This window comes from Chelonia mydas, chromosome 1, assembly GCF_015237465.2.
Source record: "Chelonia mydas isolate rCheMyd1 chromosome 1, rCheMyd1.pri.v2, whole genome shotgun sequence".
In the NCBI taxonomy this organism is placed as follows: domain Eukaryota; kingdom Metazoa; phylum Chordata; order Testudines; family Cheloniidae; genus Chelonia; species Chelonia mydas.
Window position 1 is genome coordinate 36411465 of NC_057849.1, and position 18047 is coordinate 36429511.

At 48.1% G+C, this 18047-nt stretch overlaps 1 protein-coding gene and 1 long non-coding RNA gene across 2 annotated transcripts; both read right to left on the minus strand.

The window, feature by feature from the left end:
- Window positions 1-4472: 4472 nt before the first annotated feature.
- On the minus strand, window positions 4473-10469 carry LOC102934842 (vitelline membrane outer layer protein 1). The gene is made up of 3 exons (XM_007059690.4): window positions 10233-10469; window positions 7357-7460; window positions 4473-4846 (listed from the first exon to the last, which is right to left on the minus strand). Exons 1-3 carry the CDS (start codon window positions 10401-10403, stop codon window positions 4552-4554), a joined length of 570 nt encoding a protein of 189 aa, XP_007059752.1. The 5' UTR covers window positions 10404-10469; the 3' UTR covers window positions 4473-4551.
- Window positions 10470-12279: 1810 nt separating this feature from the next.
- Window positions 12280-16632, minus strand: LOC122463077. The gene is made up of 3 exons (XR_006286058.1): window positions 16387-16632; window positions 15524-15725; window positions 12280-14743 (listed from the first exon to the last, which is right to left on the minus strand). It is a non-coding gene; the product is annotated as an uncharacterized LOC122463077 (long non-coding RNA).
- Between the last annotated feature and the right edge of the window lie 1415 nt (window positions 16633-18047).

Genomic DNA, 18047 nt, shown 5'->3' on the forward strand with positions numbered 1-18047 from the left:
TTTGAATCATTTGAACTATATGCTCTCGTAGTTTAACAGAAGCAATGTTTTCCAAGTAGCCAGTTTGCAGCAAAGCGCTGACAGCTGTTCTTAATTTGTTTTAAACCATTACAAACACCAAGCATGCACATATTAAACACTTATGCTATATTTATGCTGAACTATCATTAAAAGACTATTAAGCTTACTCTATAAATCCATTGCTGCTTTAAACCACCAGCAGTGCTGCTGCTTTTTAGTTCCTGGTCAGTCAGCTCTGCTCCACTCCAGCTTTCTTTTTAATCTCTGCAGCAGTTTTTCTTGGACTTTTCTTGCTGGCTTCCCCGGCTCTTCCCGCACACCTCTCTCCTTCTCAGATGCGGCTTCTGGACTCGGAAACTGTTGCTGGCAGCTGGTCTTTTATGCTACATTGTAGCTCTTTCTCTATATGCCTTCCTATTCTTAGAATTACCTCACTCACACATGCTCAGTCTTGACCACTATCTCAGAATTCTGATTGACATCTGACCTTTAAAACAATTTGTGATTGCTGTGAGTGGGTTCTGACCATCTAACTGACCTCTCTGTCACCCCTTACTGCACGTGCTCAATAGTTGCCAATCTTGCATCCACACAGCTCTTTGGCAGGATATATATATAAAAAAATCCTAAATTCTTATGGAGCACGCTCAAGGTCCACAGCATCTATCTCAGGGTGGAGTGACTTTTGCTTATTCAGAATGGAGATCAGAAATACAAAGTAGAGACTGGAGATTTTTTTCCTTTAGTAATAAAGGGGTGTGTCTTTTACCTCCAGACAAACAATAAAAAGAGACAAGTGTAAGTCTCTCTTTCAGGCAGGCAACACTCTTAGCTTCCATCTCTCAACTTTGACAGCACTTAGAATCATAGAATATCAGGGTTGGAAGGGACCTCAGGATGTCATCTAGTCCAACCCCCTGCTCAGAATAGGACCGATCCCCAATTAAATCATCCCAGCCAGGGCTTTGTCAAGCCTGACCTTAAAAACTTCTGTCTCAACAGTATCATTTCTTTCAAGCAAGCAAACAGCAGCAAGACAAAGAACAATACAGCATCAAGAAGGAACAATCACTGATTCTGCCACATAATAATATCACCAACACTTCACCATCAAAGCACTGCCGTGGAATTAGATTTACCCTGTTGATGATTTTAACAGGATATAGAAATGGTTTAAACTATATATACATATAAAGGAGCCAAAGTTAAATAGAGAAAAATAGCAAATGACACTTGAATTTAATATTCTTAGGCAAATTAATGAATCTTATCTCAAGACAGCTCCTTGAATGGCCTCTTTTGAATAAATTATTTAAATACTTTCATCAGTTTCATAAGGCTTAGTTAAGACCACACTGTTACCTATTTATAAATTGTTTGTTATCCATTATGAGCTAAACAGACAACAGCAACCCCTTAAACAAAAAGTTCTTTGCCCATCTATGAATTGGCTTAGTCATCTAGGATTCATTAGAACAGAACTAGCTGTTAATTTTACAACTGATATGTTTGATCTTGACTTCCCTAGAGAAGAGCACCACCACCAGAAGCAGGCCTACAAAGATATAATCTCTCTTAAAAGCTGTTCATGGAGAGGCATACTTGTGAACTGCTGGGTCATGGGTGGCCTACCTAGTGGGGGGAAGCAGACATCACCTTGTGGTTGTGGTAGCAATTCAGGTAATGACAAACGTGGAATCAGGCACCAGTCTAAAGGTGAAGCTGGAGTCAAAGTCAAGGGACCATGCTGAAGGTCAGAACTCAAAGGGTAAGTTGGAGCCAGAGATGTAACCAAGAGTCTATCAGAGCCAGGAGTTAAGAACCAGAAAAGAGCAGGTAGGCTGGGACTGGAGCAGGAACAGGATTAGGAGCAGGGCTTGGCACAATGGCTGAAGCAGAAAGCAGCTGTAAGAACAGGTATAGTACACCAGGAGTGACTGCTGCTACAAGGCTCAAGTAGCAGCGGGTTGGTTCCCCTGCCCAATCAGGCAGTACAAACATTTGGAGGGGGCTTATTGGGTCCAGCTGAGCTTGCTGGGTTGCCTAGGGATCTGGCTGAGAGCCAGCTGGGCCCCAACAAGACCAAAGAGATTGTAATGGAAATAACCCTTGTTTATTCTCTCTCTTTTGTTTTCGTTGATTTTGTTTTTCTTTCATGATGAAACAGCCATCATTCACAACAGTGATTATTTGGCTTGTTTCAAATCATGGTGTTCCCTAAAGCACAGCAAAGAACTCTATGTGACTAAAATAGTGGGAGTCACTTTCCTGAATGGGCACTAAGAGAAAGACCATTATTGAGATTGGGCCCTTAATGAAGAGGAACTCCATTAGTCTGGAAAGTGAAAGTGCTCAAGGGGATTGATCACAGCCCTTAAAAAGAAACTCTGTGCCAAAGCACGTTATATAAGGTTAAAAATGCTTCTCTGAATCTCAGGCTCCATTTAATGCAACAAAAGATTTTATCCAAAATGCGCTGGCCACCGCAGAGATTGCCCAAGATAAAGGCCTTATCCTCTGGTGCTGTTTGGCACCTGTAACAAAGTAAAAGGAACCCTGATTCATACGCTGTGGGACTTGCCAGTAACAGGGAGCTGTGGAAAGAAGTGGATTGAAAATAATGCTGGGCCTCAGCAGCCAAACCTCAGCAGGAAATGACATCCAAAGATACGTACCTGCTAAGCTGGTTTAACTACAAAAGCTTTGGTCCTTAAAGGCTGCAACGATTAGCAAGTGCATATGTTTTACAAAAAGGTTTGGGTAGGCTTATGCCCAGAACAGAGCAGTGGCATTTGGCCATGGCTGAGAAGCAGCCAAAGAAAGAATAGCTTATCGCCACTGTTGGTATAGAGGCTTGTTTGCCAACCTGAGATAGAATTTTGGGTTTGACGTTTTGATACTCTTGTATCTTATACTGCCGTGTGAACAAAGGACAAAGACATGGTGTGTGTTGTTTCTGCCGGGCCAGATGGGTTTGTTAGTATAATGGGAAGACATAAGGGATAGAATTAAGGGTATGGTGGGAGTGTACTATATGAGCATACACTGAAAGGCTGCCTGGCTTCTTTCTCAAGCCAAGGTCAAGCAACCACTTAGGAGGGGCACGAGGGAATGGGGAGGGGAGAGGCATAAGAAACACTAAAAGCCACAGAAAAGCCTGGCCTTGGCCAGAACACAACCCCACTCCTTACCCCTCCCATGGGATACAAAAGAGGTGGGATGAAGACCCCAGATTCACGACCCCCCAAAATGGAACATAACCGTAAGTTGTAAGGGGTGTGACTAGGGGCATGCACTGCAGGTATATTTGGTCCTGCTAAGGAGGAAGGGGGAACAGGGACACAGGCAAGGCTCTGAGGAGTCAGAGCTGGGAAGGGGGACACGGGGTAAATGCTCTGCAGCATCAGAGCTGGGAAGGGGAACACTGGGAAACAGACTCTGCCAGCATGGAGAGCTATGGATATCTTTGCTTGGAACTAACCCCAATAAGCATTGCATTGCCTGCACTTCAGACTTCTAGTCTTCTGCATGACAAGAACCAGGGGAGGGGGTGAAGGGAAAGCCCTTCAACAGCCACAGAGATCAATTATATAAATTTGAAGAAATTTGGACCCTGTTTCTGGATACATTTGGATAAAAATGTTGAGATAACTCAAATAATGCCCCACTTCCATTCAACCTTACCCCTTTTCTTTTTCACTCACCCCAGCCCCCTTCCTTCCTCTATTCATATATGCCTTCTCTTATTGTATTACTGTTACTCGCACCCTAACACATTATGTCGCTGTAGCATTGCCTGGATTTGTTGTGTCCGGTCTTGCAACTTGGACAAGTTGTAAAATTGTGTAATTGCGTAATTTTATTGGCGATCCTAAGAAGCATGGTTTCAGAGTAACAGCCGTGTTAGTCTGTATTTGCAAAAAGAAAAGGAGTACTTGTGGCACCTTAGAGACTAACCAATTTATTTGAGCATAAGCTTTGAGCTGTAGCTCACGAAAGCTCATGCTCAAATAAATTGGTTAGTCTCTAAGGTGCAACAAGTACTCCTTTTCTTCTTCCTAAGAAGCATGCCATATTTGGAAACATACACAGCTGTAAATCATTTACCTTTTTGTATCTTTCACTGTCTACTTCTTTACAAAAATCAGTCACACACACAAGATTTGGCCCCAGTCATTCCTTGGTTCTCTGGACAAGAAATTTTAACCATTTTTAGAATAAAATTACTTGATTCCCAACATCTCAAAAAAAACCCTTTCTACCCAATATGGCCATGCATCCCCCCTCTCTCTCTCTCTCTCCTTATCATAGGCATTATCTCTCCCCCCTTTCACGCTCCTCCCTGTCTCCTCTTCTCCTGGCTCTCCTCACAATCCAGCATTCCCTTGTAGATGTGGAGATGGTACATGATCACATGTCTGATTTGGGTCAATAAGACAGACACCATCCTCTTCAAAAGCAGAGCTAAACTTTAATGGTGTTTAACGGGCAGGTGCTGGTGTTGGGGGATGGGCAGGGACAGGTGCTCATTTAGTCGCAGCAGAAGAACTTCACATCATTGAGTGCAGTGTCATCCCCACGGCCCTGGGGTGCCTCCACCTTTGTCTGGATCCCACAGATGGCCCCAGAGCTGCAGCGATTGCTCCATGGGCCAAAATCACCCCAGGAATGCGAGGTGCCCATCAGCCCAGTCCCACCTGAGCATGTGAACTGGATGTTGTTGGCCGCCGTGTCATCGCCCTTTCCCTGGGATGGTTCCACTCTCAGCGAGAAGGAGATCAGGTTGCTCCTGGGGCACCAGTGGACCCCAGTCCAACTGCCCCACCTGCCAAAGAAGAAAATAATTACCTGAGGCTTATTCAGGGTCTGCTACCCATCACGGGGCACCAGTCATCCTAGTTACTGTGCACCAAGCCCAGTGTTCATAGGACACACAGCAGTGACCTGAAAACAGGCCTGGAAGGATCTGGGGTATTTTGTTTTCTTTTTCTTGAGTAGTGTTTTTTCTTCCTTGTATTTAACCTTAGAAATATCAGAAGCGTCAAGCCTGGTCTTCCCTGGTTTTGCTGGAGGACTCCGGAGATGAGCCCTGAGTGACAAATTTGGGAAAATGTGTGTAGAACTTATCAGTTCTGGTTGATATTAAGTTATTATGAAATGTTACTATGAAAAACTGCTGTATCATAAATGCCTCCCTGTATGTGGATGCACCATTGCTGACAGGACATGTACCAAATATTCTCTAGACTGACGACAACGGGGAGGTACTTAATGCTAATGACGATGCTTTGACCATGCAAAAGAGTAACTGCATTCCAATACAAAAAAAAAAAAAAAAAATACTTGCTCCTCTGTCTGAGGGGAGGGGTTTTTTTTTGCGCAGTGGAAAGTTACCAAACACAGAACAAAAAAAAAAGCAGCTGACCAGGACTCAGGAGGGATTTAAAGATGGGGAAAGAGTCAGACAGGAAGAGGAAGCAATGGGCAGGAGAGAGCAAGATCAGAGAAGCTGGGGAAGGGAACTTCATGAGGAAGAAGTCATCCGGCATGTAAGATGACCTGCCTGCCAGCCGTCCTGGACACAGATAGCCCCCCAGCATCCCAAACGGCGGGGGTTATTGCAGTTAGGATGTTTATTGCTTTGTATGATCTGTACGCTCTTGGACTTAATAGGCTAAAGTAAAAGAACAATTGTGTTAGACTCTGGGCAAAATGGCTGAGTGTGTGTTGTGAGCATCACAACTACTGTGTGCCTCTGAAGGGAATTAAACGGGGGTGGAGATCTGGGAGAGGGTATATTTAAGCAACTGGGGTATCTTGGGGGTCAATGCTGGTCCTGGGGGCCTAGGGAGGGTGGGCAGAGCACAAGAGTGCCAGAACAGGGAGGTGTAGGGGGCTAAGATCCCATCACTTTTCCTGCCTTAAGGGTGAGCGACAGGAGGAGGGGACAGAGAGGAGTGAGTGGGTGGCGAGGCCTCTGCGGGGGAAGAGGCAGAGCAAGGGGACGGGACCACGGTTTGGGCACCGGTGTTTCCCCCACTTCTAGGGAGCTTCCAGCGCTCCTGGTGGAGCAGCCCCACTTCCGTGAAGGAGTAGCAGACAGTCAACGACCAGGAAATGTGCCAGAGAGGCCCCAGGAGGAACCAGTGCTGCAGCCTGCTGAGCCCCAAGCACATGGGGATCCAGGCACACAGAGGCTTGGCTTCCCCTCACAGCAGCCCAGAGGGTGGCTGGAAGGGGGCACCTGACTGGATCTGTGATACTTTGCGCTGAATCTTATACCCAAAGATTAGACAGTAGAGAGAACCTACAAAGCCAAGTTAGCAAGAGTCAGCTTCTGAGCTAAAGTCAGGCCCTGTTACAAAGTAGACACTTGCTGTGTGATACATGCACTTGGCAAAAAAACACAGGTACTTCCAAGAAGTACTAGGCTCAAGGTATTCATGTGTGCACATTCCAGAAGACGCAGGTACCACCCCCCCGACATAAAGGTATGGCACAAACACAATACTGGGAGATGGAACAGGAACATGCCGACCCCAAGTAAAACCAGGATGGGAGGACAGGATGGGATGATGAATGAAAATGTTTTGTTCGAACCCGGAAGTACGAGGGGTAGGGTTGGTAACTAACCACATCAGAAGGGTAATACGTAACTTGTTTGCATCAGGGTATGAAAGAGGGGTCACAGAGGAAGTGTCTGTCTGGCCTAGGGGGGAAGCAGAAAGTCACGCCACTTACTGAGCTGGTCATGGGCATACATGTATTAGTGTTCCTGTACAGTCTATGGGGTACTAGTACAGTGCTTTGTTGACAATAAACCTGGCTGAGTGCCTTTACCACTGAACCAAGTCTTTGGTCTTCTTGGGCAGTTCGATCGAGGTCTGCTGAACCAGCTACCTAGCCAGAGCTGGTGCAGCTCACGGAGCCAACAACCGACAATGTCAATGGCAAAATCCCACTCATTCCAGTAGGGCCAGGATTTCACCCAAAGAACATGAAAGGATGTAGCTAAAAATTCCTTTCCCCAGCTCCCCAGTTGCTGCAGCTTTCATACTGGACTCTGGGGCTGGTATCATTTCACTGGTTCTCTCCAGTCCTTCACAGCAACTTCCAGGACACACAAGATCTGAATTTTAATGTGAAATGGCCAGCTGTGTCCATCATAAAGAAGCAGAAACAGAACAGCCAATGCCCTATTTTAATTTTCCTTTACAGATTCCAAACAGAGAGAATAGTCAGAGAAGAGACCCTGTGCAAATGGCATCGTTCATGGTTATTCTCTCTGGTTTCTCTCCCATCCCTCCTGCTCTGGAAGTGCAAAGGGCTACTCACTGCCCCACCGTGGACTCGATGCTGGAGCCGTCAGTGCAGTACAGGCGAATGCCATTCAAAGCCGTGTCATCACGTTTTACCCCGCCACCTTGGGAAGGCTCCACCTAGGAGAGGGGTACAGAAGATGGTGGCACAGGTACAGATTGGGAATCCCATCCCCCAAGCCAATAACCCTCCCAACTTCCTGTTATTAAATTAACTACATTTCTTTAAAAAAATAAAAAAAAAAAAAAAAAAAAAAAGGAAAATGTCCAGCAATAATCAGTCCCAGAAGGCTCCTGACACACGTTACAGCCACTGCCCTGGGAAGCTGGGAGGCAACTAAACAACCTTTCCCATATACAATAACTCCTCACTTAATGTCGTCCTGGTTAACTTTGTTACGTTGCTGATCAATTAGAGAACATGCTCGTTTAAAGTTGCGCAATGCTCCCTTAGAACATTGTTTGGCAGCCGCCTGCTTTGTCCACTGCTTGCAGGAAGAGCAGCCCATTGCAGCTAGCTGGTGGGGGCTTGGAACCAGGGTGGACCGGCAGCCCCCCCAAGTTCCCTGTGCGGCAGCCGCCCAGCAGGCTATCGATTGCCGGGCAGTTCAGCTGTCCCTCCCCACACTGCCGTGTGCTGTTCCTGCCCCTCTGCCTTGGAGCTGCTCCCAGGAGCCTCCTGCTTGCTGTGCAAAGGGGTGGGGGAAGAGGGGTGCTAATGCCAGGGTGTCCCCCTCCCCCTGCCCCCTATCTCCACAGAGCCAGAGGGGACACAACAGGGCTCAGGACAGAGGGAGCTTGCTGGCAGCAGCTGCTGTCTCAACTTAAAACTTGATCTACTTAAAAAGGCAATGTACTTAGAGTGTGGTCAGCGTACTTAAAGGGGCAATGCTCATCTCTCACACACACACACAGTGTTTGCATCTGTCTCTCTCTGCCATGCTGTGTCTCCTCCCTCCATTCGTGCTGCCTTGTAGAGTGTGAGGCTACATTAACGACAATGTGTTAACCCTTGAGTGCTCAGCCGAGTGCTAGTTCACAATTTAGCAGCAAGGCATTCTTTGGGAAATATCCCACCCTCTGACTCCACCACCTCAACCAAGTTTCACAGTCATAATTGCTGTATAGAGCGTGACAAGATGGCCCATGTTAGTCTGGTGGGTCCTGCGCTTTTCTTGGCAGGGAGCTAAGATGCCACCCCTTGCCCCTGTTCTTGGGTGTCATTGGCCATGCTAGTGGCCCAGGACGGTGGTAAAGGAGGGAAATGGACAAGGGGTCTGGGTTTGCTCCTTACTCTGAGCCCCAGCCCCTCTCAACCCCTGTGGGTTCTTACCCTCTTCCCCTTGGGTGGGATACCTGCAGTCCTTAGATGCTAGGGAAGGGAGTTCTCTCCCCCTTACTTCAGTTCTCTGATTTTCCAAGTCTCACAGCACACCTCCAAGCTCCAGTCCTCTCTTTTCTCCTCCTCCTCTTCTCGCTGCCTGAAGCAGGGGTTTTATTAGGTTCCTAACAGGGCCTTAATTGACTGCAGGTGCTCCAATTAACCTGCAGCCACCTTCCCTAGTCTACAGGGAACCACACCTTAATTAGCCTTGAGCTTGTCTGTTTAAAACTTATAGTGTGTGTGTGTGTGTGTGTGTGTGTGTAACTAACCCTCTCCTTCCTCCCCCATTTAGATTAATTCTTATGGGAAAATTGGATTCACTTAACATCATTTTGCTTAAAGTAGCATTTTTCAGGAACATAAGTACAACGTTAAGTGAGGAGTTCCTGTACTCACCTTTATGTTTTCCACCTCTTTGACATCCACTCTGTCAGGCAGAGACCCTGGATGCCAGCTGGGAAGAGTGAGCAGGCTGCCCCTACCCACAACCCCCACACTGGATTTTCACTCTTGCAGCAAGACACAGATTCACAGCAGTTAGAGAGGGGAGATATCCAGGCGGGATTTAAACGCAGTGGTGATGGTGCTCCCACTCATTCCCTTACTCCACAGACTAACAGTTCCTTCTCTGGCAGGGAAATGTGAGGCCGAGTCTACACTAGAATAGTTTTGCTGTTCTAGCCTTACTCGCAACATCCTCCTTGTGTAGCCATAACTGCAGTAGCAAAAAGAAAAGGAGGACTAGTGGCACCTTAGAGACTAACCAATTTATTTGAGCATAAGCTTTCGTGAGCTACAGCTCACTTCATTGGATGCAGGAAAAATACTTTTGCTGGTATAGCTTATTCCAGTTTGGTGAGCAAAATATACTGTCCTGGCAACAGCACTTTTGGTACATCTGCTAGGACTTTTGCCAGCATAGAAATATTTTCAAAAAATGAAAATAAATCACACCCTTAACAGGCGTAGCTATGCTGGCAAAACTTTCTAGTGGAGGCCTGCCCTCAGAATGAGTTTCAAGCAAAACTTTCTTCACTCATTTTATTCCCTTCCTCCTACTTTCCCCCCCAAATACGCCCCCCCCATGCCCTTTCATGTTAACACCTTTCAGATGCTTACAGACAGTGGTCACATCTCCACCTCTCACTCGCAGCTCACCCGAGCCAGACAGATTTAGCTCTTTTAATATCGCCTCCTAACTCTGCCCTTACGCCCCCTGGCCCTTTCTGCTTTGACAGATGTTTCTGGTTGAGCCCAAAGCAAAGCCCCATTAACCCAGCTGTGCAAACAATTGTGTTCTCATCTCGTTTCAGCCCCAGCTCTGGGGTCAGAGACATTCCCTGCCCCACACCCTTTAATAAAATCAGTGACCCTGTATGCCAATGGCTGACCAGAGTGTGAGGAAGAGAGGATTTTTAAAACCCAGGAACAGCCTAGAGTCAAGAGAAGTTCTTGCTGAGAGACTGGGTGGGGGTGAGGAAGTGGCAGTAAGATGGGAAGAATTTTACCTTCAATGCAAATCCATTAGCGTAGCCATGGGTGCAAAACTCCTTTCTCCCCCATTCACCCCATGGGCCTCCATTGGGTACAGTGAGGGTGTAGATGTAGCTGCGTGCCCCTGCATCTTGGAAGCAGCAGAAGAGGAGCAGGCAGAGCCCTGCATGGATAAGGGGCTGCATTGTGCAGCATCAGCTCTGAAGCTATCCACGGAGAAGCTTGTGAGTGACTAACACCCCTAGGCACCAGGGAGATTTATAGCCAGGAAAGCTAGGCTGGGTTTCCTTGCTGGCCTGGTGCCAAATCCAACTGGGAGTAATCACTTATTGCCACATCCCTGCACCTAGGCACTGACCCAACCAGCCCTCGCACACAAAGGGCTCATTATTTCCCAGTGAGACTGTCAGCGGCTGAAGGAAACTGCTGCCCAGGGCCAGGGCAAAGTGGGCAAAAGAGGGACTGTGTGTCCTGAGGGCAGGCAGCAGATTTTAGGGCAGCTGCTGAAGGTTCAGAGGTAAAGAGAAGCAGGGGAGAGGACCTTGCAGCTGTACTGGACAGAGGGTCCTGGGATTGGCAGGGGGAGAGAGAGAGATTTTTTTTCTTTCATAGCTTTATCTCAGGGTCTCATTTCTGCTCCCTGAAGTTCCCTCACGCTGAGTGGTGAGATTTTTCTCCACCCTCCCTACCCCATCTCCCTGTCCATAAATCTGGGCACCAGCCAAATGGTAATTTTACCCATTCCAGGCTGGAACCATGTGGTCCTGGATGAGCAAACATATCTGTTTGTTCCATGCTCTTCACCTACCGGTTGTTATCTTGCCTACCCCGGACTCTGCCCCAGGGATTTGTGAGGGAGGTGGTCCTCGTTCAATCAGGATGTGGCACTCCCATAGGATAAAGCTAAGACACTTACCCTTGGCTACTTACCTTTATGAGGAAGCAGAGGCCATTTGCAGTCTCTGTCTCCTGAGAGAAAACAAGGCCAGTTTCTTCTGAGGTGCCTATTCAATTCTTAGCCCTTTCCATTTAAATCTGTGCGACTAGCCCACCTGGTTAGGTAAAATCCAGTTTCTACAGAAAAGTTTCTTAAAGAATAAACAAATCAGCTTCTGGGGAGAGAAGGGCCAACACAGAAAGGCTGCAAGAGCTGGGGTCATTGTTAACAGTTGTATGTGTCAGTCCCGAGGTTGAAGTTCCCAGAAGGCAGTGAGCTTACCGCTACCATCTGTTGGCGAACAGGAGAAAGAGTGGCCAAGAACTGCTTCAAAGCTGTTTACCCAGAACTCCAGAGAGACAGAAGCTCTACAGCAGGGGTAATCAATTATTTTGTGTCAAGTTCCACCAAATTTCTTCATCAAGGTATAGTCAAGGTCCAGATTCTAGAGAAAATACAAAAATAGTAAAAATAATTATAATAATAAGTTAAAAAAAACGTTGTGGTCTGTTCAAATGCATCTGGCAGCCTGGATTTGGCCCTTGGGCCACCTATTGACCACTCCTGCTTTACAGGATAAGGAGCTCTCTGCCACCCTTGGTTGGTGAACAGGGAAAGTACAGCTACCAAGACTTAATTTGCATAAGTTTTCTTCCCATAAATCCTCCAAGTGACACTTCGGGGAGTCACCAGAACAATACACGAACTCCAAATTGGTGTGGGAGTGGGACTGAGGTGTAGGAAGGAGGAGAGGTGCACCTTGCTTGTGGCAAGGAGTGTGCTGGAGGGTTCTACAGATCATTGATCCCCCTTCATGGAAGCTATTGCTAAGAGACGTCAGAGGCTACTCCGCAACAAGAGATAATGCAGAAGCAAATTTGTGGTGAGAGGCAGCAGTGGACAGGAGCAGCGTTGAGTGAACACTGGTAAGGAGGCCCCGACCCAGCGCCAATAAAATTGAAATCACCATAGATGGGTTTTGTGGTGGAGCCTCAGGACCAGACCAGGCAGCACTTCCCCTGGGGGTGGGATGCAGGCTGGCTAAGTGCTGTCCTGGACTCTGGGACTATGCTCCCCGTTGACACCAACCATAAGTGGGCCTTAGTGGGGAGAGGGAAGTGATGTGTGAAAAAGGCAGTTGCTTATTGGACATTCACCTGGAGGGTGGGGAACTGAGTTAACAGACTTCTGCCAAAGATATCATAGGTTGGCTAGTTTATTCATTTATGTGCATAGTTGGTGTGTTTCCCCAAGTTGATTCTGTGTCCCCTTGCACCCAAATAAAGTCTTCCTTGTTTTATATTCAGATTCAATGCTTGCGAGAGGGCAAGTATTGCCTGCTAAGGGAACCCAGGGGAACCCTGTATGGCCATTCTTCTGTTCATTTTTCCCTGGTTTCTGGGTGGGGGCTCAAGCTGCTGTTGTTTGTTAATTTAAAGAGAAACCCCTTAAGATAGCTGAACCCAAACTTTGTTGCTGCTGACAACACCTGGAAGAAGGAGCCCATTTATTAGTATAGACTGGGCTGCTGGCACTGCCTATAATTAAAATTGCCCAACAGTTCTTCTAAGTTGCTTATAACTTGTCAAACTGCAACTGTTTGCCCTGAAATTTTCCATGCTGGGTGACTGCCTCAGGCTGCATTTTTCTAGAAAATGTTCAGCCAAAATGTTCAGTTGTTTCCGAGAATTCAGCCCTGCTCCTGCTCCACATCCTGCCTTGCGTCACCCCAGGGAGCCCAGCCTGACCCTTGGATCCAATTCCTGACTTCTGACTCTGCCAGCTGGCCTTGGACTCAGGAGCTCGGGGTCAGAGCCTGTTCCTGGCTACCTGCTCCAACCACTAAGCATGACCACCCACATCTGACAGCAGCAGAAGAAACTCCAGATCAGCCTCATGGAGCTAAGGGGAGGAGACCGTGAGAGACATTTGGCTGGTGCTGGGATATGGCAACAACCAGAGAAGAAAAACAAGGGATGTTTCAAAGGGAGAGGAACCAAAGAGCTATTCAAAGCCCCACAAAGAACTCAACAATGGTGTTGTCAGCACAGTGCAGGCAAATGCCGTTCAGAGCTGTGTTGTTGTGCTCTACCCAACTGCCTTGGAAGGGCTCCACCTGGGAGAGGGGCATCAAAGAGAAAGTGAGCCCAAGGAGGGATTGGAAGAGGAAGGGGGCTGCGAAAACCTCTCTAGCTCAATAACCCATATTCTGGAATTGGGGGAGGGGAAATGACACTTTTCCACACTTCCCTTTATTAAATCAAAATTAACTGAATGCTTTTAAAAAAAAAAAAAAAAAGGAAATTGCCCCAAAGGAGGCTCCTTCCACATGTAGCACGCCACTGCCCAGGCAAACTGGGAGATGGCTAATCATCTAGCCCAAATAGCAGCCTGATGTTTCCCACCCTATTGCTGTCTTGGCCTTACAGACTGGACTCTGGATCCCAGTTGTTAAAAGAAGAGGCTGCCCCGCTCCCCTCCACACCTGCCCCCTCATTGGATTTCCAGTGGGGGAAGCAACATCTAGAACCAGATAGGGGAGATTTCCAAGCCAGATTTAAATGTCCTGGGGGAAGGGGCTCCCAGCTTTTCCCTTAGGGAGAGACTCCACAGGCTAAGAGATCCCTTATAAACAGACTGAGCTTCAAGTGTAATGTCCTTCCTTCATTTCATTCCCTTCCTCCTAGTTTTACCCCTAAACTTCTCCCCTCAACCCCCAGATCCTAACCCCCTTCAGATCTTTACAGACAGCGCTCATGTGCTCTCCACTTGGTCACTGCTTACCAGAGCCAGACAGATGTAGCTCTTTCAGGCCTTGTCTACACAAGAAAAGTGCTGGAGATCAGGCTGGGGTATGATAACTAACCTTCACAGTGACCACTTCCCTAGTGGCAATGCAGTATAAGTGCTCAGTCTTGGTTTAGCTAGCCAAGGTGGAGCCTGTGGAGAGCTTGGGGAACCCCCTGAAAAGTTAACTGAGAAACTGGTACCCTGCACGTACATTAGTAAAGAGGTCACATTTAGGGTCAGGTTAGCTAATGCATCCCAACCTAACCTCCATTTCTCTTTTGTTGTTGACACCTAGAATCTCTCCCTATTATTCAGCTACTGCATTCCCAGAGCCTTTCTGCTTCAATAGACATCCCTCTCTGTGCACAAAGAGAAGTCCCTTGCACCCAGCAGTGTAGACAATTCTTTTTGTCATTGGCTCTTATCAGCCCCAGTTCTGAGGCAACCTGCTTCCCCTCCTGTAGTAAACACAAGGGACCATGCACTGAGGGTTGGCTGGAGGGGTCAGGAAGGAAGGAATCAAAAACCTAGACACACACACACTGGCATCAAGCAAGGTCCTCTGTGTGAGACTGGGTGATTTGCACTGTGGGGAAATGGCGGGGCGGGGCGAGGGGGGTAATGTTACCATCAGAGAGAATCCAAGTCTCTGGAGCCCAGTTTCTGAGCTCCCCACTCCTTGCTTATGTCTCCACGGGCACAGTGAGGGTGGAGATAGTGTTCTGTCACCTTGGAGGAAGCAAGGGAGGAGCCGGCTGAGGATGGCACTGGCACAGGGCCGCAAGGTAGTTCCTCTCACTGCAAAGGAGGAGAAGCTGGTGAATGACTAGCAGCCCTAGGCACCAGGGGAATGTATACCTAGGTAAATTGGGTTCTTTTCACTGGCCTGGTGTCAACCACACGTTGGAGCAATCGCTCCATTGCCACATCCCTGCACCCGGCGCTGACCGGGCACTCACTGGCCTGACTACCCCTTGCACATAAAAGGCTCATCACTCCCCAGTGATCACTCCAGAGAGGGGTGAGGGATTCCCTGCTCAGTGCAGAGGCAGAGTGGAGAAAAAGGGCCCATAGGACAGGCTGTGGATGTCAGTGATTGATGCTTGAGGTACACCAGGGCAGGGGAGGGGATTTCAGGATTGGCAGATGAGGGATGCAGAAAGGTGCTGGTTTTTTAAATTGATAGCTTTCTCTCTCAGGCCCCACTCTGCTCCCTCCCACCTCCTTTCAGGATGTGTGGGCTCTGGCCCAATATACATCTGTTTGACCCCAGCTGGTGTGTGCAGTGCTGGCTGAGCAAACTATGACAGAATATACTGCTGTGTTCACTCCCTACACATTGTTGTAATGATAATCATAAAAGATACCCCACAAGGCATACTTTGTAAACACTCATAATTTGCTTATCAGTAATATCATGGCAAAATGCCCATAGCAGTGTTATCTGTGAAGATGTAAACGTAAGCTGAGATCATGACTAAAAGTATGTTTTCCAGAGAAGTCTGGGGAGTAGCCAAACAGGGACAGAGGGCAAGCTGATGCCTCAGCCAAGTGTAAACAAGACTGATGGACCATTACCTGCTCAGTAGCCATTCTTTGGCAGGAAAGGAGCCAGGTGCAAAAATCTACATCTTAGCTGCAGAACAGCATGGAGTGTCCTTCCACACAGTCAGCCTGTCACCTTGCTTCCAGCTGGAAATGCTTCTCAAAAGGGGCAGGGGACTATAAAAGGAAGGGGCAGACACACCCTCTCTCTCCCTGTCACTTGCATTCTCTGCACCTGAAAAGACAAAAGAAGCAGCCATTGGCCTCTGGGGGAGGGGTCCTGACCTAAAGAGTTTGGTCAGAAAGCTGCTGAAAGCATGTGGTAAGAAACCTTTGCTTTGAAACTAATATAGTGTAACTTTACTGCCCTTGCCAAGATGGAGTCTGCTCTGCGGGCAACTCTGGCCAAAAAAAAGCATGCACAGGAACTCAGCAGTGAAAGTCCCTTCCACCCCAGGGGCACCTGTTCCAACCTCCCAGAGTGAACGTGAACACACACACACACACACACCCCACCCCCAGAAGAGTAGAGTGAATATAGGAAAGGGAAATATTTATTTACAGAGGGATGAAAGGAGAAAACAACAGGGGGAAAGATTGGGGGAGTGCTAAAACAGGGTTGTATTCAACACAAGGTCCCACAGGCCCAGTGGTAGCACAGTCGGAAAGTGCAGACACCAAGCAGAGTTCAGGAGTCCTGGGTAAAGTTCCAGTCTAGTGGTGAGTCTTGGGAGCTCCTGGTCGTCTATGGCGCCAGTGAACTTTCCCCGACAAACCCCTCCGGTGCCCTCTTCTGTCGCTCTCTGCAAAGCCACACAGAGTGACCACCTCCCCACTCAACTAGCTACAGCCTCCCTCCTTATTCCCAGTGCAAAGTCACAAGCCCCAGTACTCACAGCCCCAGGCAGCTCTGGGCAGCAGTGATACTGGCTCCAGCTCCAGCCTGTCCTTCTTGGGCAATTCCTGCCTGGCACGGTGCTCCTCCTGGCTCCTGTCCTGGGGAGTCCCCAATCGGCTGCTCTGTCCCTCCCAGGCTTCAGGCAGCTTCTTGGCTGCTTCACTCTGCGAGGGCCTGCTTGCTGCAGCTCTTCTCTCTGCAGGTCCAGACACACACTCTCTTGCTCTCCCCTCAACAGCACTTCCTCCTTCTGGAACAATCAGCACTTCCCCCCACCCGCCCCAGTCAGGAAAAAGATTTAAAGGGACCAGGCTCTCTAAACCCCAAAGGGGTTACATGAGTTTGTTAAATTAGCCACCAGTAAGCATTTTATCTTTATTTTTCTTGTAACCATTCTGACTTTCATGCCTCAGTACTTGTACTCACTTTAAATTTCCCTCTTTGTAGCTAATAAATGTGTTTTATTATTTTATCTAATCCAGTGTTTTTAAGTTGAAGTGTCTGGATAACTATTTAAAATAATAAACTGGCATATTATTTCCCTAAGGAATAGTACACTTAATATATCTGTACTGTCGAGGAGAGGGCTGGGCAGTGCAGGACAAACATTTCTGGGGGAAGATCAGGGACTGCAGGTGTGTTGGGGTCACCCTGCAGCATTACCAAGGTTGGTAAGAGCCTAAGTGAGGCTGGCTGGCTGCATCACCCACAGACATAGCTGGGCATGACTGTCACTGAGTGTGTGGGAGTCAGGGCCCTGCACCCCGCACTTCCTGCAATTCACCATGACTCTCAGCCAGCCAGTAAAACAGAAGGTTTATTACACAACAGGAACACAGTCCAAAACCGACGTTGTAGGTACAGACAACAGGACCCCGTCAGTCAGGTCCATCCTGGGGGGCAGGGAGCTCCGACCCCGGTGCTGGGCCTCCATCCATTTCCCCAGCCAGCTCCAAACTGAGACCCCCTCCAGCCATCTCACCCAGCCACACACCCCAGCTCCTACTCCAGCATTTGTCCAGTTTCCCAGGCAGAAGGTGTCACCTGGCCCCAACCCCCTCCTGGGCTCAGGTTACATGCTCACGTATCATCCCTTAAGTGAAGTCACACCCTGATATCCCACCACCATCCAACACCAATGCGGACAGTACCAGTAAAACTCCCATGTAACATTACCAGATCAATACTTCCCATGCCCTACTCCGTCACAGTGACTCACATGCCGGAGGCTGTTTGTGAGCAGTCCAGATTGAAGGCTACAGCAGCAAGGCATTGTAAAAGGCACCCCAGGTTACAGGGCCGGGGAGACACAGCTACTCATTAGTCTGTATTATGCCCTGGTATGTCACACAAACACCTGCTTCTCCATCCATTGTTCCCTGGTCCTTGCTTGTGGAAACATCTTTCCTGTTGGCCTGGCACCTGCCTAGGCGAAGCAAGGGGCATGTGGTATTCAGAGACCACATGGCAATGATGGGATGAGAGTAAAACCCCTTCTTAGCCACTTGCTGAGAGGTGGTTTCCTCCATGCAGGTAGCTAAACTCTCACCCAGGCTTTTATCTCCCTTCTTGACTACTGCAATCTCCTTCTCTGAGATCCTAGGCACTCATATTGCTCTCCCTACAGTCAGTTCAAAATGCTTCCACTAAAATTAGCTT